The sequence below is a fragment of the Pipistrellus kuhlii genome, unplaced genomic scaffold (assembly GCF_014108245.1).
Source record: "Pipistrellus kuhlii isolate mPipKuh1 unplaced genomic scaffold, mPipKuh1.p scaffold_m20_p_3, whole genome shotgun sequence".
Classification (NCBI taxonomy): Eukaryota; Metazoa; Chordata; class Mammalia; order Chiroptera; family Vespertilionidae; genus Pipistrellus; species Pipistrellus kuhlii.
This window is the reverse complement of record NW_023425529.1, coordinates 159,639,965-159,660,336: the sequence shown is the minus strand read 5'-3', so window position 1 is coordinate 159,660,336 and position 20,372 is coordinate 159,639,965. Positions and strand designations below refer to the sequence as shown.

The 20,372-nt window shown below is 41.7% G+C and overlaps 1 protein-coding gene across 1 annotated transcript in view; it reads left to right on the top strand.

Moving 5' to 3' along the window:
* COL4A1 (collagen type IV alpha 1 chain) overlaps positions 1–9,738 on the top strand; it is a 139,214-nt gene extending 129,476 nt beyond the window's left edge. The window contains exons 48-52 of the mRNA XM_036459284.2: positions 735–947; positions 1,847–2,024; positions 4,810–4,924; positions 6,114–6,286; positions 8,291–9,738. Coding sequence (XP_036315177.1) covers positions 735–947; positions 1,847–2,024; positions 4,810–4,924; positions 6,114–6,286; positions 8,291–8,372 — 761 coding nt within the window. The 3' untranslated portion in view covers positions 8,373–9,738. The remainder of the gene's footprint in view (positions 1–734; positions 948–1,846; positions 2,025–4,809; positions 4,925–6,113; positions 6,287–8,290) is intronic.
* The last annotated feature ends 10,634 nt before the right edge of the window (positions 9,739–20,372 follow it).

Here is a 20,372-nt window from a genome sequence, read left to right as displayed (position 1 = left end):
CCAATATCCCATAAATGACTGAGATGCTGAAGGTTCGGGGCATCAGGTGACTGAACAAAGGGCTCAGCCCAGCAGAAGGTGTGTGAACAGTTTCCCAGGCAGCATAGTTACCCTAGGGCCGTGGTTGGCAAATTGCGGCTCTTGGGCCACATGCTGCTCTTTGGCCCCTTGAATGTGGCTCTTCCACAAAATACCATGGCCTGGGCAAGTCTATTTTGAAGAAGTGGTGTTAAAAGATGTTTACGTTTAAAAAATGTGGCTCTCAAAAGAAATTTCAATTGTCGCACTGTTGATTCTGGCTTTGCTGCCTAATGAGTTTGCCAACCACTGCCCCAGGGGATGGAAGGACCAATTGCATGGATGCTTTCTTACTGCCCTGTTTCCATGCGCAGGCTTTGGGTCGATATGGAAGAGAAGCCACTTTAAAAGGAGGTCGTTTTAATAATTCTATAATAATTCTTTCCTAGAGAAGCCTCCAAGTGCTATATGCATCCCATGCATGGAATCACATGATTTATTCACATATTCCTTTTCACATATTTTATTTGCTCATTGGACTAAATTGTTTTGAGCATCTGCTTTGCTTATAAGACATCAGATTGTAGTATGTAAAAAAAAAGAAAAGCTAAGGTAGCAAGAAGGAGGTGGGTAGTTGTATTTGACTGGTCTTGCTTGGAGCCTTTCAGAGGAACATGTCTGTGACGAGGGAAACCATTTTCTCTTCTCTCTTCCAGGTCCAAGAGGGTTTCCAGGACCACCCGGCCCTGACGGGCTGCCAGGATCCATGGGCCCCCCAGGCACCCCATCCGTCGATCACGGCTTCCTCGTGACCAGGCACAGTCAAACAACGGATGACCCGCAGTGTCCTCCCGGGACCAAAATCCTTTACAATGGGTTCTCTTTGCTCTACGTGCAAGGCAATGAAAGGGCCCACGGACAGGACTTAGGTGAGACATCTACAAATGTATGACTCCTCCAACATGGATCTGTGGAGGGCCTCGGGGGTGGAGAGCTGTATTCAGCTCTGGTCCTGTAGTTCAGGGTGCCATGGAGACCTCATTAATGAAAAGAGTAGGCTTAGCCCTGTTTCCCTCCATCCTTGCCAAATGAGCCATCAATTGGCTACTATATTACTAAATGGGAAGCCCAGAAAACGTAAAAGATGAATCTTTAAAAAATTTTAAATCAATAAAGCTTTCGATCTCTTCTTCAGCTTATCAAGTAGGACCAAGATTTTTGAAATACACACTTGAAAGTTTGCATTGATATGTTTAAAATAGAGCAGCTTTACTGTGGCTCTTTTTTTTTTTTTTTTTTAAGTCCATGTTATTCTATCCAAATCTTTTTCTGCATGTTCTAAACTGTGTCCCTGACATTAGTTTAGATCAGCAGAAAGTTCATATTTGTAGTCATTTCCCCTCAGATACCTTCCACTACAAAAATCCAGGCTAGGTTTTAACATCAGACAACAAGGGGCTATATAAAGAGCATCTCTGCATTTTTGGCAAGACTGCCATTAAAGGCAGTGTCCACTATGTTCATATCCATTGTAGAAGGGACTCTGTGTTAAATATATTTTAGAATTCAATTTAAATGTCACGCATAATGCTTTTTAGTACTTCTCTTTGCTTGATTACATTTAATGTAATGCTCATTTACACTCATACTAGTTTTTGGTATATTTACTACCTTCTGTTTATAATTCTTAAAGAATTTTATTCCCATTTTAATGATGAGGTTGAATATATGTCTTTCATTATTGGCCAGCTCAGAACTATGTGACACAGAGATAGACAGTGAATTTGAAAGCAAATCCCTCACCTGCCTTCTCTCCCTGCGCCTCCAGGCACGGCTGGAAGCTGCTTGCGAAAGTTCAGCACCATGCCCTTCCTGTTCTGCAACATCAACAACGTCTGCAACTTCGCCTCCCGGAATGATTATTCCTACTGGCTGTCCACCCCCGAGCCCATGCCCATGTCCATGGCACCCATCGCTGGGGACAACATTAGACCGTTTATTAGCAGGTGAGTTGAGCAGATGTGAAATTGAAGAAGAAAAATTGCTTATATAGTCTAGATGGAGGTTGTTTTTTTTTTTTTCTTTCCCAAATGCCCAACTCTGGAACAGAATTCATACCTCATGTAACTCACTCATGAGTTGGTTGTTTTTCCTCCCATGAGCAAAGCAACGTCACCGGAGTCCTCAGCAAGCATTAGAAAAGTGTTTTTAATTTAACCCCTTAAATTGTGATCCTTTTAAGACATTCTTTTTTATGAATTGCTCATGCTCTTGTGAAATTATCAAAATAATTATTTTTAACTATAGTAAAACACACATATTTACCATAACCATTTAAAAGTATTTTTATTGATTTCAGAGAGGAAGGGAAAGGGAGAGAGAAATAGAAACATCAATGATGAGAGGGAATCATCGATTGGCTGCCTCCTGCATGCCCCCTACTAAGGATCCAGCCCCCAATCTGGGAATTGAACTGTGATCTCCTGGTTCCTAGGTCGAGGCTCAACCACTGATCTGGCTGGGTGAGATCACAGTCATATTAAGAGAACTGTTCCATGTAGGACCCTGGAACCAGAAAGGCTGAGAGATGCCTAATAAATAGGCAAATCATATGTTTTTTTTAATTACCTTACATTAAAATATCTCCAGACATCTTCATTTGATGTTTCTTGTCAGCTTTAAGAAAACATATGAGTCTGAAATGGGGAAAATCATGCATTACCCTTCCCGAGTGGCATTTTTCAAAACCCAGACAATACTTTCTAAGTGTCCGTGTGGGGGGCTGTGGACTGTGGTGGGATAAGACTTTTCTTGCTCAGAACCCTGCTGAGTGTGTGAGAAGGGAAAACTAACCGCCTTTGTGTTTCTGTTTAGCTTCCCTCGGACAACAGGTAGAAAATGACTTTTCATTTTTGTTTTCTATTTACCTTTTTGATAAAACTGACATTTGACCTTGGTTTGGTGGAGAACACCTGGGCTCTGACATGTATGTGGAATATTCCAAAAGCAGGGCTTTAGAAGACTGCGGCTTAGTTTGCTTTTCTCTGTGGTCCCATTAATTTCAGTAAGAGACCCATAGTTCTGTAAGCATGAGTCGTTTAAATGGCCCAGTACTGTACATTTCAGGCTTTTTACATCTTTCTGTTAACTGACCCATAGAAACACAGTGTGAAGGAAACTTGCATCCTTTAAGCCTGCTGCTCCTTCAGCCATATATATATATATATATATATATATATATATATATATATATATATGTATTTTTTTTTCTTTCACATTTCCTTTTGAAAATAATGCTGCCCATTCCTCCTGGCCTCTTCAGAAGCAGTTTCCATGGTTACTTAACTTAGGTTCCCAATAACTCTCAGGATTTAACATATTTCTTCTGAGGGCTTCTAAGAACTTTCTGGCTTTCTAAAGGCAGGAATCATCATAAAACTGTGGGTTGTTTCATTGTTGTATTAGTAAGACCCCTGGTTTGAGAGCAGCAAGAACTGAATTCTGCTTCTGGCTTCGACATATCTAACTGTGACCCTAGTTTCTTCACAAATGATCTGGGGAATTAGACTGAATTTGAAGGGACTGAAGAGCTCATTAACTGTGGTTCTGTGTTTCCTAATCAGCCATCTGACCACCTCCCTCACAGCCCCTTGTGTCCCCCTAGCCCAGAGTGAGCCTTTCCTTCGTGCTGTATTTCTGGATTCTGTGTCTGGCAGGCAGATGGTGGCAGATGTATAAGGCCAATTTCAGTAACTGTCGCTTAACCGAGCCTTTTAATTCATCTGCATTTGTGTGAAGAAAATAGAAAATTGCACACACCACACACACACACACACACACCCTCCCCCCCAAGTCCGTGAAAAATCGAATGACTAATTTAGGTCCTCTTCCCACTCCTCATCCATTTTCATGCAAATGTTCCAGCATAACTAGGTGTAATTATTAACACCATCTACAGTCATTTATCAGCGTTGCTAACACTGTTCATTTTGTGACTTGAATATAATTATTTTCCTGCTGGTGTTTCTTTTCTTTTCTTTCTTTTTTTTTTTTTTTTAACAAAACATTATCTCATCATCAAAGGGTTCCCTTCATTGAGGGGGTCTGAGTCAGAGCAGTGTGGGTTGTTTTAATTTATTCCTGGACAGCTGTGTGCCAGGCAGCCTGGTTAGGAGGTGTCGGGCCTGGGGAGGGTTCTTTGGGACTGACTCCAGCTTCACTGACTCCGGTGACAGCCTTGGCCCGGACAGGGTCTGGAACAGGTCTCCTGAAGGAGGCTCACGTGGACACCCAGCCTCAAAAAGGTGCATTGTGTGCCTTGGCGATTCTAAGTCACTAAATGCATTTCTTACATATTAAGATGATTCCTAGCTTAAAACCAATGGCTGGAAGCACTTGGACTTCACCAAGCATTAGTTGTGTTTGCTGAAATACAAGCTCATTGTTAAAAAAAAACAACTGGAAGCACAAAAGAGAAAGCGAAAGATACCGTAGCCCCAGCCCCTCTGGGAGATGGCCGTCCTGTTACAGCGTCCTCCTTCGACAAAGCCGATAGCTAAATCACATGTGTGGGATGCATTTTTTAATTTAATATTTTAATACTGAGACAGGCTTATGACACCAAGGAGAGTGCAAGCATTGGGCACATTATTCATTTGATAAGCATGTAATTGAATCAGATCTAGTGAAGAGATTGGTTGCACATAATGGGAAAAGGCATGAACAAGTAAAGGCTTCACCTTGGGCCATCCCTTCAGCCGTGCTGAGTATCTCTGTTCTGGTTCCTTCCAGATGTGCGGTGTGTGAGGCGCCAGCCATGGTGATGGCTGTGCACAGCCAGACCATTCAGATCCCGCAGTGCCCCAACGGGTGGTCCTCACTCTGGATTGGCTATTCCTTTGTGATGGTAAGTATTTGGGAGACTCTGTGTTTCCCTGGGGGAGCCCCCTACCCACACCCCCACCTATACTCTCTGCTGCAGCCACCTTCTCCGTTCTGTGGCTCCTCCTGCTCAGGCCCAGCTCCCATCGGATCCCCAGGGTCTGGCCTGCTCTGCTGGGAACCACATGGGTCCAGTGCCCAGCCAGGGCCCTCCTCTTGCCTTGGGAGGGGCTGCTCTGGGACTAGGTAGCTGGGAGAACAGGGCACCATTTCCTAGTCAGATGGAAGAGGGGGGAGGTACACGTTTACTAAAGCACGCAAGCCCGAAGGCAGAAACTCGAGTCAGGAGGAGAGCAGCAGAGTGTTGGCTAACAGTGTGAGCCTCCACCGCACTGTATCTGGGAGCGTGAGTGTCCACGCCCTTCATGTGGAGTGAGACTGCCCCCCTGTCACCTTGACGAACACCCCTGGATGTGCCCTTCTCCTGAAAAAAACTAAATATTGTACAACAGGAAACATGGTGCCTCGTTGAGGTCCCATTGTAGTTTCTTACTTTATTTTATTGCCTCGATGTAAAGTATTGCTTGAGTCTATGAAAGCTTGGACCTTGTAAGATCAGGCTCTACTAGACTAACGCCCAATAAGTGACCCTGCACACATACTTTCCACATCACCATTGTAAGCCATTAGACCAAAATGCAATTTAACAGTTACAACAGTAGTTATTCGTTTCTCTCTTCCTTGTTCAATTCCCTCTTTAAAGAAAAATCGATGATTTTTCTTTCCTTTAAAAAGGATATATAGCATCTAATCTAGCAAATATAGGATGTAATTTAATTCAGAAAGTCTGATGTCACTTCAGTTGGTTATAGCATCACTTGGCACATCTTGGCTCTGGTTGCATTCCCCAGTTGGAAGAGGTTTCACTGTTTCAAACATAAGACAGAGTGAGAAAAGCATTTCTTTAAATTCTAATGAAGCTGGACTGGCGTCTCCTCCCTTGGGAGGAGGGGCTGACTGGTTTCTGGCACTGTGTGGAGTAGTGCCGTGCCCAGTGTGTGAGCAGAGTGGGCATGAGTGTGTTCCCTGGTTGATTGCATGAGGCAGAGAGCTGGCTTCCTGGCAGGGAGTGCTCTGGCTCCTCCCTGGAGACAGTGCCGCCCTCTGCTGTCGGTGAGTGGGAATTGCTGACACATGCCCCCTCTGTCCTGCAGCACACCAGCGCTGGTGCAGAAGGTTCCGGCCAAGCCCTCGCATCCCCTGGGTCCTGTCTGGAAGAGTTTAGAAGTGCGCCATTCATCGAGTGCCACGGCCGTGGGACTTGTAATTACTATGCAAATGCTTACAGCTTCTGGCTTGCCACTATAGAGAGAAATGAGATGTTCAAGTAAGTCGGCATGACCTTCTCTTGTAGCTCCCTCACCCAGTTGTGATCTTTATTTTTCACCATCCCCGATCCATACACCTTGCAGCACAAAGTCCCAAAGATCGTTAGGAAGCAGTAATTAGGAGTGCTCCTCCACGTGTAGCCGCGAATATCTGATTCTGTTCTACATGGGCAGAGAGTCGAGACAGTTTTCAAAGGCGATGGGCTTAATTCTCTCATTGACTGAAGAACCGTGAAAGAACAAAGGTCATTTTTCATTTTTCCTAGGTGAATCCACTAGAATGTAATTAAAGTAATTAAAATCTTCAAAGAGCACTTAAAAATACCGTATCTTGAACACTCAGTGAGAGAGGAAAGTAAGCAGCGGTCATTCCGTTGCCTTTATAAGGCTGCGTTTAATGTGCTGCGTACGTAGTTCTGGGTGGCTTCACATGACTTGGTTTTTTAGACACGTGCAAAAAAAATAAATTCCAGTACAAATGAAGCTGAAATAGAAAGGGAAGGCCTTCTTTTCCTTTCTTTTCCATTGCCAAAATTTCACCTTTCAAATGCCTATCCCAGGAGGCTGCTGACCTTGTTGAAGTTAGTTTGGAGCCCCTGCTGGAGTAGATGTAAGATAAGGTGACTAGACGTCCCGCTTTTGGCGGGACAGTCCTGATTTTTAACAATTAGTCCCGCGTCCCGGGACTTAAAAATCGGTACTGTCCCGCCAAAAACAGGACGTCTGGTCACCTTAATGTAGGAGGCCGATGGAGTCTGAGCGGTTACTTACTGTTCATTCCCAGAATAACTGCTTCTCACTCCTGGAGATAAGCCCTCCTGTCTTTGCCTTTTTGGGAGAGAATTTTTGTAGAACTCTGCTCTGACCCCGTCTCTTTGTAGCTTAGATCGTAAAAGGTGAAGCTACACACTTGCCACTCGTAATTCTTTAAGCATCAGAAGAACATCACTAGGAGCCTAACTGGTAGCTTGCATGAGACTTTTTAGGCAACTGGAAACTTGATGTCACCTTTACAGGTAGAATTTAACCATGAGCTCCCGAAATGGGCACTCAATGCATGTATCCATCAGCTCCTGGACTTTGTGTTATAGGGTAAATAGGTAAAAATGGGGGCATTTTTGAACCATATCCTGATACAATGAACTATAGTGCTTTCTTAACAAAATTAGGACCTATCCTAATATTATTACCTTAAGAAATAGTTTGAGGGCACTAGGATTTTCACCAAAGGTTACTAACATTAAGCAGCCTTCATTTGAGGGCAAAGTACTCTGCTTATATGATTCCTTTGGCTTTAATAGAATTTTATCTGTCAATTTAGTTCAGTCTCTACCTTTCTGGTAGCCAAAACAAGGTAGGACTTTTAAGATCAAGGAAGCATTTGGGGCACTACGTCTTCCTTTCTCTTTGACTATCCATCAGACCACCTGCATATACAATAAATCCTTCAAACGGTATAAAAGTATTTTGAAGGCTAGTTAATTTTCCCAGGTTTGTTGCTCATTGTAGCATTCCGTCAACATTTGATGAGAACTTGTGAAGTATTGCAGAGAAGACCAGTATCTTCTTCCCCTGGGGGAGTTTATAATCGGGTTGAGAAGACAAAGCTAAACTATAGTACAAGGAGGCAGTGGTGCAGGTGGAGGGTGGGGGATGGGGAGGAGTGTTTGAGACTTTGGAACCAAGCAGACATGGGGTCCCTTCACTCTCTCTGTGCTCCTGGGAGCGTCACTAACCTCAGGGCCAGGGGATGGGGAATGCAGATTATAACCTTCATGAGTTACGAAGGCCAGGCGATGGATGCCCCAGCAAGGTGCCTGCTCAAAGTCAAGCTAAGTAACGGTGGCTGTTGGTCATGGGACCGGAGCCCATCCTCATCTGACCCCTTGGAGGTCTCCGGGCAGGTGGGAGGGCTGACGGACATGCCTGCGGTTTTGATAAGCCTTGACGTGACAGCTGGTCGTTTTTTTTTTTTGTTGTTGTTGTTTTTTGCTGCATCGTAGGAAGCCCACGCCGTCCACCTTGAAGGCTGGGGAGCTGCGCACGCACGTCAGCCGCTGCCAAGTCTGTATGAGAAGAACATAATGAAGCCCAGCGCTCAGCTAACGTCACAACATGGTGCTACTCCCTCCTCTTCCCCTTCTTCCTCTTTTTTTTTTTTTTTTTTTTTTAACAGCAACGAACCCTAGAAATATATCCTGTGTACCTCACTGTCCAGTATGAAAACCGTAAAGTGCCTTATAGGAATCCGCGTAACTAACACACCCTGCTTCATTGGCCTCTACTTGCTGAAGGAGAAAACAGAGACATCGATAAGCTGTCCGTTAGTGACACGCCAAATGGCACTTTTGACGAAATAAAAAATATATAAGTCTGTTCTACAATCCGGTGCACTGATGTGTGACATGAGAACTCCATCAGAAAAACCAAAGGGTGCTAGGAGGTGTGCGGGGCCTTCCATACCGTGTGAACGCCCGTTTCCAGTTGTATAATAGAGTCATTTTTCACCACCCCCGGAATGAAGTGTTTGTTGATGTCACTGTCTAGCTGTTTCAAAATTCAGGTCCCTTGGTCTGTACAAAGAAGAGTCCCGTGAAAAACGATGTTTCGAACCTCCAAGTGGAATTACGGCCTCGGCGGCCACATCTTTTGATCCCCAAATATAAATTTAGGTCTTTCTGCTATGTGTGGTACTACGCAGCTGCTTTTGCAGAAATCACCAGTATCCTGTGGAATAAAGATGGTCCAAGAGTAGGCAGAAATGAAATATATATATATATATTTTAGTAATTTATATAGATGTCAGCAGTTAGGCAGATCAAGTTTTTAGTGTCAGTTCCCACTGTTAAAATAAAGCTTATGACATAGATTCTTCCTTTAAAAGACTGTGTTGTCCTTTAACAGATTTTTTTTAAACACAAGGGTATTGAATGTGAAACACCAATTTTGATTGTTCAACTCCAAACCAAAAAAAAAATTTGTGTATTGCCAAAACCAAACCCAGGTTCATGGATATGGTGTCTATTATGGTGAAATATGTACTTTGAGCTTATTGTTTTTATTCTGTATTAAATATATTCAGGGTTGAAACACTAATCACAAACTGAATGACTTGACTTCAAAAGCAACAACCTTAAAAGGCCTTCATTTGATGAGTATTCCTCATTCTGCAGCCCAGTGTGAAAAACAGCTCCATCAAATCAAAGTATCAGTGTTTTTACCTGTCAGCATGTTCAGGCGGCTTCCATGTTTATTTTCCAAGCTGTGTTCAGACTTCAGTAGGGGAGCGGCTGGATTGCAGGAGAGCATAACCGGGCCACTATGCCCGAAATGACATTTCTCTAAAAGTCTCCAAAAACATTTTTAAGACTACTAAGGCCTTTGATGTAATTTCTTTAAATGTGTATTTCTTTAAAAATTCAAATTTGTAATAAAACTATTTGTATAAAAATTAAGCTGTTATTAATTTGTCGCCAGTATTGCCACAGAAGCATGAAAAGGAATGTTTCTGCACTAATAAATTTATAAGCTTTGCATATCTTAGATCATATTTAGTTTGCAGTTCTTCCAAATAAGAGTCATAGACTGGGCATCATTTACAGGAATGACTACAAAGAATAAAAGAATGGTCTTCTCCCACTCCCCCTTCTACCCTGCCTTTCTCTCCCTCCCCTTACCCAATCCCTTTCATCTATCCATCCAGGCAGCCAATGTCCACCCATCCACCTCTCCATTCATTGTAGGAATACCAATGGTTGCCACTTTTAAAGTAGTGGATATGCCCTAACCGTTTGGCTCAGTGGATAGAGCGTCAGCTTGTGGACTAAAGGGTCCCAGGTTTGATTCCAGTCAAGGGCATGTACTTTGGTTGTGGGCACATCCCCAGGAGGGGGTGTGTAGGAGGCGGCTGATCGATGCTTCTCTCTCATCCATGTTTCTAACTATCTCTCTCCCTCTTTGTAAAAAAAATAAAATAATAAAATATATTTAAAAAAAACACACAAGTGGATAGTTGCAAGATAATTAGAGATGAATAACACAAATATCCAACCATTGAAAGCGGATCCATTAGGGGTGAGACCTGAGGTCATAGTTATGCAACGGATAGTGTGAGGCAGGGGGTTGGATTGCAAGTCTCCCTTAAAGTAGGAAAGAAAGAAAATTTCTTTTTCCCTGGTGATCTAAGTTTCAGTTTCAACTTGATCTAAATATGATCCATGTAGTGCAATACTGTGTGCTCAAGAAAAAGCTCTAAATATTGTTATATTCTTGATTTTCATACCCACAGACTGAGGATGAAATGGGATAAGTTACAAGCATGACCCCTCACTGCTTGATCAGGAGATATCAGTCAGGGTCTCATTTCGGTCACCTCCTTCCCATCATTCATTGATAAAAGGGAGGAAAGGGGCAGTTAGGTTTCCTTAATATACAGTGGATAGGAAAGAAGAAAACGAAAATCAGCCCTAGCTGGTTTGGCTCAGTGGATAGAGCATTGGGCTGGGGATTAAGGGTCCCAGGTTCAATTTTAGTCAAGGGCACATGCCTGGATTGCGGGCTCAATCCCCTGTAGGGAGCATATAGGATGCAGTTGAGTAATGATTCTCATTGTTGATGTTTCTATCTCTCCCTCTCCCTTCCTCTCTGAAATCAGTTAAAAATACATATTAAAAAAACCTAAACTAAACTAAAATCATTTGGCTTGGTGTCTGCTAAAGTTACTGAGAAATATTAATCACCTCCATATTGTAGCCATTTTAGAATATTTTATTTCTACATGTAAAACCGATTTATTATAAATTATAATTTATTATATACAGTTTGGTCGATATAGGAAAGTAAAAAGATCACATCATACCTTGACTCTCAACATTCAGATCCTGTGTATTTTATACCTCTGTTTCTGAAAGCAGTTTATATGTTTCATTTCTAAATTATCCTAGAGTACAATGGACTCGTTTTGATGTACAGTTCTATGAATCATAACATATGTATAAGTTCATTAACCATAATCAAAATCAGTACACAGAAGAGTTACATCACACCAAAAAAAACCCCCTCAAGTTCTCGCTATGTAGACACACACATGCCTACTTCAACCCTGGCAACCAACCACTAAACTTCTCCCCATCACTACAGATTTGTCTCTTCAAGAATGACATAACAGCGTGCAACCTTTGCAGACACTCTTCTCTCACTCAGCATAATGCATTTGACATTCATCTGAGCTGTGTGCATCAACAGTTTATTCTTTTTATTGCTGAGTGGGATTACATTGTGTAGATGCACCACACTCATTTACCTATCACTTTTGAAGCACATTTGGGCTATTTTCAGTCTGGGTGATTATGAATAGAGAATAAACATTCATGTGCAGGTTTTTGCGTGAACATAGTGTTTTTCCCCCCCTCTAGGGTAAATACTCGGCACTATAATGGCTGGATCATATATAAGCACATATTTAAGACAAAAATAAGTTATCAAACTGGTTTCCAGAGTGTCTGCACCATTTTGGGTTTCCACCAGCAATTGTGAAACCCTGCTTGCTCCGCAGGGTTTGGCATTCCCAGTATTTTTTCTTAGTCATTCTATTTAATATGCAGTGACATTTAACCATGGCTTTAATTTGGATTTCTCTAATGGTCAATGATGTGAACATCTTTCCGTGCATTTTTTAGCCATCCTCTTTTTTGAATATTTATTAAGTCTTTGCTCAATTTTTAAATCCTCACCCAGGATGTGTTTATTAATTTTAGAGTTTGTGTGAGTGTGTGTGTGTGTGTGTGTGTGTGTGTGTGTGAGAGAGAGAGAGAGAGAGAGAGAGAGAGAGAGAGAGAGAGAGAGAGAGGAAGGGAGAGATAAGTGTGAGAGATAAACCAACCCATTAACACCCATTTGCATCCTGACTGAGAATCAAACCCGAAATCTTTTTAGTGTATGGGATAACATTCCAACCAATTGAGCTACCTGGCCAGGCTCTTTGATCATTTAAAAAAAGATGTTTCTTTTCATCCTCTTGAGTTTTGAAAGCTCTTTGGATATTCTGGTTATAAGTTATTTGTTGGATCTGTGGTTTGCAAATTCATCCTCTTAACAGTATCTTTCACAGAACCAAAGTTTTTCATTTTGATGATGTCCAATTTACCAATATTTTTTTATGGGACATGCTATTGATATCAAGTTTGACTCTCTGATTAGTCCTAGGTCACTTAGATTTTCTCCTGTTTTCTTTTAAAAGCTTTGTTATACTGAAACCGGTTTGGCTCAGTGGATATAGTGTTGGCTTGCGGATTGAAAGGTCTTGGGTTCGATTCTGATCCTTGGTTGCCGGCACATCTCCAATAAGGGGTGTGCAAGAGGCAGCTGATAGATGTTTCTCTCTCATTGATGTTTCTATCTCTCTATCCCTCTCCCTTCCTCTCTGTAAAAAAAATCAATAAAATATATTTAAAAAAATAAAAAAATAAAAGCTTTGTTATTTTACATACTATATTTATATTGCAATCCATTAATTGTTTTTTAATTAATGAAATTTACATAACTTAAAGTTCACCATTTTAAAGTGAACAATTCAGTAGCATTTTGTACATTCACAATGTTGTGCATCCCTCCCCTACATCTTGTTCTAAAACATTTTCACCACCCAAATCCAATGCCCATTCAGCAATGACCCTTCCCTCCACCCCTAACCCCCAGCAACTACCAATCTGCTTTTTGACTCTGGATTTACCTATTCTGGATTTCATACAATGGGACTTGTGACTTTTGTGTCTGGCTTCTTTCACCTAGCATAATATTTTCAAGTGGTAACATGTATCATGACTTCATTAATTCTTATGGCAGAACAGTTTCCATTGAATATATATGAGACAGATTTTTATCCATTTATCTTTTTGGTGGATTTTTGGACTGTTTTGAGCTTTTGGCTACTTTTTATGATGTTCCTATACAAAGGTTTGTACATTTATTTGTTTGAGTTTTGTTTTCAATTCTTGGGGGGCGGGGGTGGGGGAAGGGGTGTTATGCCCAGGAGTGGAATTGTTGAATCCTGTGGTTACTGTGTTTAACTTTTTGAGGAACTGCCCAATTATTTTCCACAGAGGCTGAACCACTTTCATCCCCACCAACAATGCATCCTGACCAACACTTTTTATTTTCCACTCTTTGATTATACCCACCCTACTGGGTGTGAAGTGGTCTCTCATTATGGTTATGATGTTCATTTCCCTAACATTGAACATCTTTTTGTGGTCTTATTGATCTTTTGTGTATCTTTGAAGAAGTATTTATTTAACTCCTTTGCCCATTTAAAATTAGGTGGCTTGTCTTTTTGTTGTTTAGTTGTAAGCATTCTTTAATCTATTCAGGATACAGACCCTTATCAGATATATGGTTTGTAAATATATTCTTTAATTCTGTGTATTGTCCTTATTTTTTATATTGTTCTTTGATGCACAAAATTTTAAAAATTTGATTAAGTACAGTTTATCCACTATTTTTGTTGTTGCTCATACTTTTGATATATCAAAGAATCCATTGCCTGGAGACTAGGGAGAAAATAAACAGATGGGACTACATCAAAATAAAAAACTTCTGCACAGCAAAAGAAACCATCAACAAAACAATAAGAAAGCCCACTGCATGGGAGAACATATTTGCCAGTGCTATTTCAGATAAGGTTTTAATCTCCAAAATGTACAGAGAACTTATAAAACTTAACAAAAGGAAGATAAACAATCCAATAAAAACAAATGGGCAAAAGACCTAAATAAACACTTTTTAAGAAGGACATCTAGAAGGCCCAGAGACATATGAAAATATGCTTAAAGTCACTAATCATCTGAGAGATAGATACCATCTCATACCTGTCAGAATGGCTAACATCAACAAATTAACAAATGACGAGTGCTGGTGAGGATGTGGGAAAAAAGGAACCCTCGTGCACCCCTGCAGGGAATGCAGAATGGTGCAGCCACTGTGGAGAACAGTCTGGAGTTTCCTCAAATAGTTAAAAATGGAACTCCCATTTGACCCTGTCTGTGATCCCACTTCTAGGATTATATCCCAAGAAATCAGAAACACAGATCAGAAAGGATATACACACTCCTAGGTCCATAGCAGCACAATTTACCATAGCTAAAATGTGGAAATGGCCTAAGTGTCCATCTACCCAATGGAATACTACACCACTATAAAAAATAAGGAACTTTTACCATTTGCAACAGCATGATGGAACTGAGAGCATTATGCTAAGCAAAATAAGCCAATCAGAGAAAGATAAATATCACATGATCTCACTCATATGTGGGATATAATGATCACCATAAACTGATGAAAAAGAATAGATCCAGAGACAAATGGCATGGGAGGTGGTGGTCGGGTGGGTGGTTAGAAAGCAACCAAAGGATTTATCTGCATGCATATTAGCATAACCAATGAACTCAGACACTGAGGCAGTGGGGGCTTGCCCTGGGTGGGAATGGCTGGGGGTGGGGGGTTAATCAGGGAAAAAGGAGACATATGAAAAACTTTAGATAATAAAAAATAAAGAAATAAAAAACTTTTTAAAAAAAGAATCCATTGCCAAATCCAAGGTCATGAACATCGACTCCTATGATTTTTGCCAAGAATTTTATAACTTTGGCTGTTATATTTAGGCCATTGATTCATTTTGAGTTATTTTTCATATATGGCATGACAAAGAAGGCTAACTTCATTCTTTTGTACATAGATATTCAATTGTTGCAGTTCCATTTATTAAAGAGACTATCTTTTCCCCATTGGATGATCTTTTTAATTTTTTTTTATTTTTATTTTTTTTTTTTTATTTCAGAGAGGAAGGAAGAGGGAGAGATAGAAACATCAACGATGAAAGAGAATCATCGATTGGCTGCCTCCTGCATGCTTCCCACCCAGGATCAAGCCTGAAACCCTGGGATTTCAGGCTGGGAATTGAACCATGAGCTCCTGGTTCATAGATCGATGCTCAGCCACTGAGCAACACTGGCTGGGCCCCATTGGATGATCTTGACATTTGTCAAAATTTAGTTAGCTATCATTTTATTGAATTGATTTTACATTTTTGTTAAAATCAATTTACCATACTTTGTCTGGGTCTGTTTTTGAACTCTATTCTGCTTCATTGATCTATGTGACTGTCTTATCCACATTATTCTCTCGATTAATTTAGCTTTAATTAAATATTAAAATCAGTGTGATTCTGTCCTCCTATTTTGTACTTCCTTTTCAAAATTGTTTTTAGCTATTCTAGTTCTTTTTGTTTTTCTATATAAATTTGAGATTCAGCTACAGAACATCCTGAGATTTGGGTTGGGGTTACTTTAAACCCATCAATTAGTTTGACAAGAATTATCATCTTTACTACACTAAATCTTATAGTCTGTAAACATAGTATGTCTTTCCATTTTTAAAGGCTCCTTTGATTTTTAAAAAATTATTATTTTATTGTTTTCAGCATATAGGTTGTATGCATGTTAGGTTAGATTTATACCTAAATGTTTAATTTTTTGGAGTCATTATAAATTTTAAATTACCAAACATGTTCAAATTTTTAAAAATTATTTTAAATTATACATATTTAATCTAAAGCAATATGATTAATTTTGTTCTGTGTTAACCTTGGATCCTCTGACTTTCCTAAATTCTCTTTTATAGTTCTAGGATCTAGGGGGACTTTCCCCCTCCCCACCCCCCCATTAGATTTTCTATATAACAATCATGCTGTTTGTGAATATGCCCTCTTCCATTTTCTGGAAGAGATTATGCAGAGTTAGTATTATTTCTCCTTTAAATATTTAGGAACATTTGACAGTGAAATTCTATGGGCCTTCAAATTCCTTTTTGGGGAGGTTTTAACTATACATTCAATGTTTGATAGTTATAGGACTGTTCAGATTCTATTTTACCTTGGATAAATTGAATAGCTTTTCCCTTCAAGGAATTAGTCTATTCTGAGTTATTGAATTTGTGTGTAGAGTTTTCATAGTATTCCCTTATTATCTTTATGTCTATGGAACCTATAGTAACATCCTTTATTTCTTTCCTGATTTGAATAATTTGCATCCTTTTTCTTTGTAAAACTTGTTAGAAATTTATCAGTATCCTTGATCTTTCAAAGAATCATCTTTGATTTCACTGATTTTTTTTCAACTTTCAGTTTCATTGATTTTTTTACTCATAACCTTATAATATTCTTTTATTTCTTATTTTGGGTTTATTTTTGCCTCCCCCCCCCCCCATGCACTAATTTACCTGCACCTCACAAATTTTGTTAAGTTGTAGTTTTGCTTACATTCACTTCAAAATAATTGGATACTTCATTTGATCCATGGTTTATTTGAAAGTTGTTGTTTAATTACCAAGTATTTGCAGATTTTCCTGTTATATTTCTGTTTTTGATTTCTGGTTTAGTTTCAATATGATCATAGAACATACTATGCATGATTTCAATAATCTTACATTGGTTAAGATTTCTTTTGTGACCAGGTATGATCTTTCTTGGCAAATGTTCTGTGTATCACAGGCATTCAATTGATGTTAGATAGATGGTTATATAAATGTGATTTAGAACCCATTGGGTTGGTGCTATTCTTTAGTAAGTTTATATACATTTAAAGTTCCGGTCAATTACTGAGAGATCAGTACTGAGTTTTCTGTTAGTAGAAATTTCAATTTATTCTTTCAGTTATGTACTTTCAGCTCTCCGTTATTAGGTAAACATACATCTAGTATTATTATGTCTTCCTGGTGAGTTGACTGATTCACCTCTATGCTATGTGCCTCTCTCTGGGTTGTCCTCACACCTCTGCCTGAGTGGACATGGGGCCCCGCAGAGGTGGGATGGAGAAGAGAGCCATCCGGGTTTCTCCCCGCACATGCTCCTGGCACTCAGACTCGCTCACCCCGGCCCCCTTCCCTGACCACAGACCCTGGATTAAGGAAGCAACACCCTAGCGAAGACGTTTTGCAGTTGAGTTTGCTTTATGTAAATATTGGAGCAAGCCTTGTCCTCCCGGTGACCAGGTGTCTGGGGTGCAGCCTGCCCAGCAGCGCCTGCGGGCTGGGGAACGAGGTCACCCCAGGACGCAAAGCTCTTTTCAAGTTTGCTTGTAGCTTGAGTCTCTCCTGCACCCACCCGCAGGCGGGCTGGGCGCCCCTCCCTCCCTTTCCCCCCGCGAGTGGGAGCGCCTGGCCAGGAGAGGATGGTTCTAGCAGCTCTGAATCATTGCGCACAGCCTCTGCGTGGGGAGTGTTTTCCTCTCATTAACGCCCTATTTGTACTTCCTGAGAGCGCGCGTGGCCTGCGCTCCCCCGTTCTGATTGAATCCCTTGAAATAGCTGCGGGCGTTCGCAGGGCTTTGCGTCCCCACAGCGCGGCAGCTGTGTTCCCTCTCCCACCGCCTGAGCCATCCCCAGCCCCGCTGAGTCACCGGGAAACGGGATCGTTCAGCCACGCTCAGGAAGTGCCTTTTATAGACTTCCAGTTTTAAGCAGAGCTCAGGTGACTTCGCAAATTCGGTTCCATGGTTTTCCACCTTTTCCCCAGGAACCATCCTTGTGTGCTTCTTGATTCGCTGCTTTTTGGGGCAAGTGTCACACGGAAGGTACCCAGGCACTCTGCCTTAAGGGATATTTACTTTTTTTTTTTTTTTTTTTTTTTCTGATGCAAATGAGCGAATTCTGTAGGCTGTTCACTGAAGCAGCCTTGGCTAGCCTTTTCAGCGAGGCAGCCTGTATTTGCACATCAGATCCCTTGGAATCTAGGAGCAATTCCCAGGACAAACTGCAGATGGCGCCCCTATCTTCTGATTGCAGGGTTCCACCTCAGCAGAAAGCTGGCTAAGATTGGCAGCCGCTCTGCCCCTTTTCAGTCAGGGTTGAAGGAGAGTACCCGGAATCAAATCACTAGGTACTAATTAGGATTCATGGCCGTGGGGGCCAGGCATTTTTTTTCTTCTTCTTTTTAATGAGATGGAGTAGGGAGGAGAGAGTGGATGGCGAACTATTTCAAATATACAAGTGAACTCTTTCACCAGAACTTGTGAACATGAGTTACAACGGCAAAAACACAGTGAGAACACATTGTTAAAAAAATACTAATAGCCATCATTGGCAAGATAGGCGTCTGTTGTTGGAAGGTTTTCTGCTAAAAAAAACAAAACAAACCCAAAAAACAAAACAAAAAACTGCCTCTGAACGGAAAGAAACCCTGTCCCTGATGGCTGTGCCTTCCATCCTGTCCTTGCGGGGGGCTGTCTCCATGCTCCTGTCAAGTATAGGAATATGGGGGCTGAGCCCTGCTCTGCAGGGGGAAAGGGTCTTGGAACCTTAACAGAGTTTGGTGATTTGGTGAGGAGGTTACCCACTGGCTGGTGGCTTCTCAGAGGAGCCCTCCTTAGCTCCTGGTGCTGCAGCAAGAATCCCGGTGAGTGGGCCATTTCCTGCTGCCCCCATTAGGAACTACAACCCCAAACGGAAAACGAAGGCATCCAGTGTCGCACGTTCTGAAGACAACTGCCAACAACTGGGGGGCAGGTTCCCACCAGGTGAAAGATCATGGCTCCCCCCATCACCCGTTTCCCCCAGCGCCCCTTCCAGGAGGAGGACGGGAGAACGAGGAGCATGAGCCAGCAGTCCTGAGGTGGGCCTGGTGCTTTTCTTTCTTCTTGGAGAGGAGAAGGTGCTTGCCAAGGCCCCGTCCCCACACCTGGAGACCAAGGGCAGCTTTCTGACTTGGTGGATGCCTCTGATGCCCGGTATCTGATGCCCGGTTAGAATTTGGCTCATGCTCCCAGCACCCTATGTAGTTGGGGAAAGAGGCAGAGAGGGACAGGGGTGAGAGGACACAATCTGCATGCCCACAGCTTCTTGTGCCTGGAGTTGCGAGCTTTGTCTAGGAGCCTGAGGAGAGAAGTTGGCTTGAGCCATCCTTCTCCAAGGTGCGCTGGCTTTGGGGAAGGGGACCCCAGCCCTAAGAAGCTGTGAGATGCTTGTGGTGCAAGAGTAAGGTGACCAGACGTCCCGCTTTTGGCAGGGCAGTCCCGATTAAGCGGGACGTCTGGTCACCTTATACAAGAGCTGAGGTTAGAATGGGAAGAGAACAAGCCAGAGTTGGCTCTTCAGGCTGAGGACTGACAAGAGGGTGTTACAGAAACTCATCCCCGGTGCCCTTGAGAGCCAGCCTAGGGTCTTAACAGAAGCTGGTGATTTTGTGAGAAGAAGGTTACCAGATGGCAGGTGACTTCTCAGAGGAGCCTTAACGTTCACAGCTCAGCTGAAGGCCCCTCCTTCCCCTCACCTGGACTCAGCCCTGGAGGGCCAGGACCAAAAAAAAAGGAGAAAGTCTTCCCAGTCAAGGACGTCTTATTTGTTTGCCTGTCTTGTGTGCTAAGGACAGCTTTGGGCCAGTGAAGCCTGTGGAACTCTTCTCAGAAAAAAAAAAAAGTGCATATAGTAACATACATATGGAGTATTATAAAGAAAGCTATTTTAATGAATTCATTTATCAAACTATTAAAATTTTTGACAAGGTATTTATGTTGGATACTTTTTCATTAAATAAATGCTCTAGAAGCAGAAATAAGCACATCTTAAAAGCACTAATGAGCATATATAATGTTTCATATTATTTGAAATTCTTGTTATCAATATATAACATGATCATATCTGTGTTTTGTTTTGTTTTTTTTCTGTTGGTGACCAAGTTGCAAATATTGCTACTACTATGATGGTTGTGGATTACAGTCATAATTGAAAGAAATGCTGCAGAGGTTGGTGAACATAACACTGCTTTTTTTTTTCTTTTTCTTTTTTCCTCATCTAACTTCAGGGATTCTGAATTCCACAGAGCCAGATTGAAGGACGGCTGGAGCAGGAATCAGGAGTCAGGTGGACATCCTACTGTGAGAGAGGAAAGCATTTATCAGTGTAGGACAGGGCTTACTGGTGGGAGCCTGGAAGGTCCATATCTGCCCAAGTCACTATTAAGGGATAGGACAGGTGATTTCACTCAAGCACACTTTGGAGCAATTGGAGGAAATGGAAAGCTTCTACTACTCTACTAAG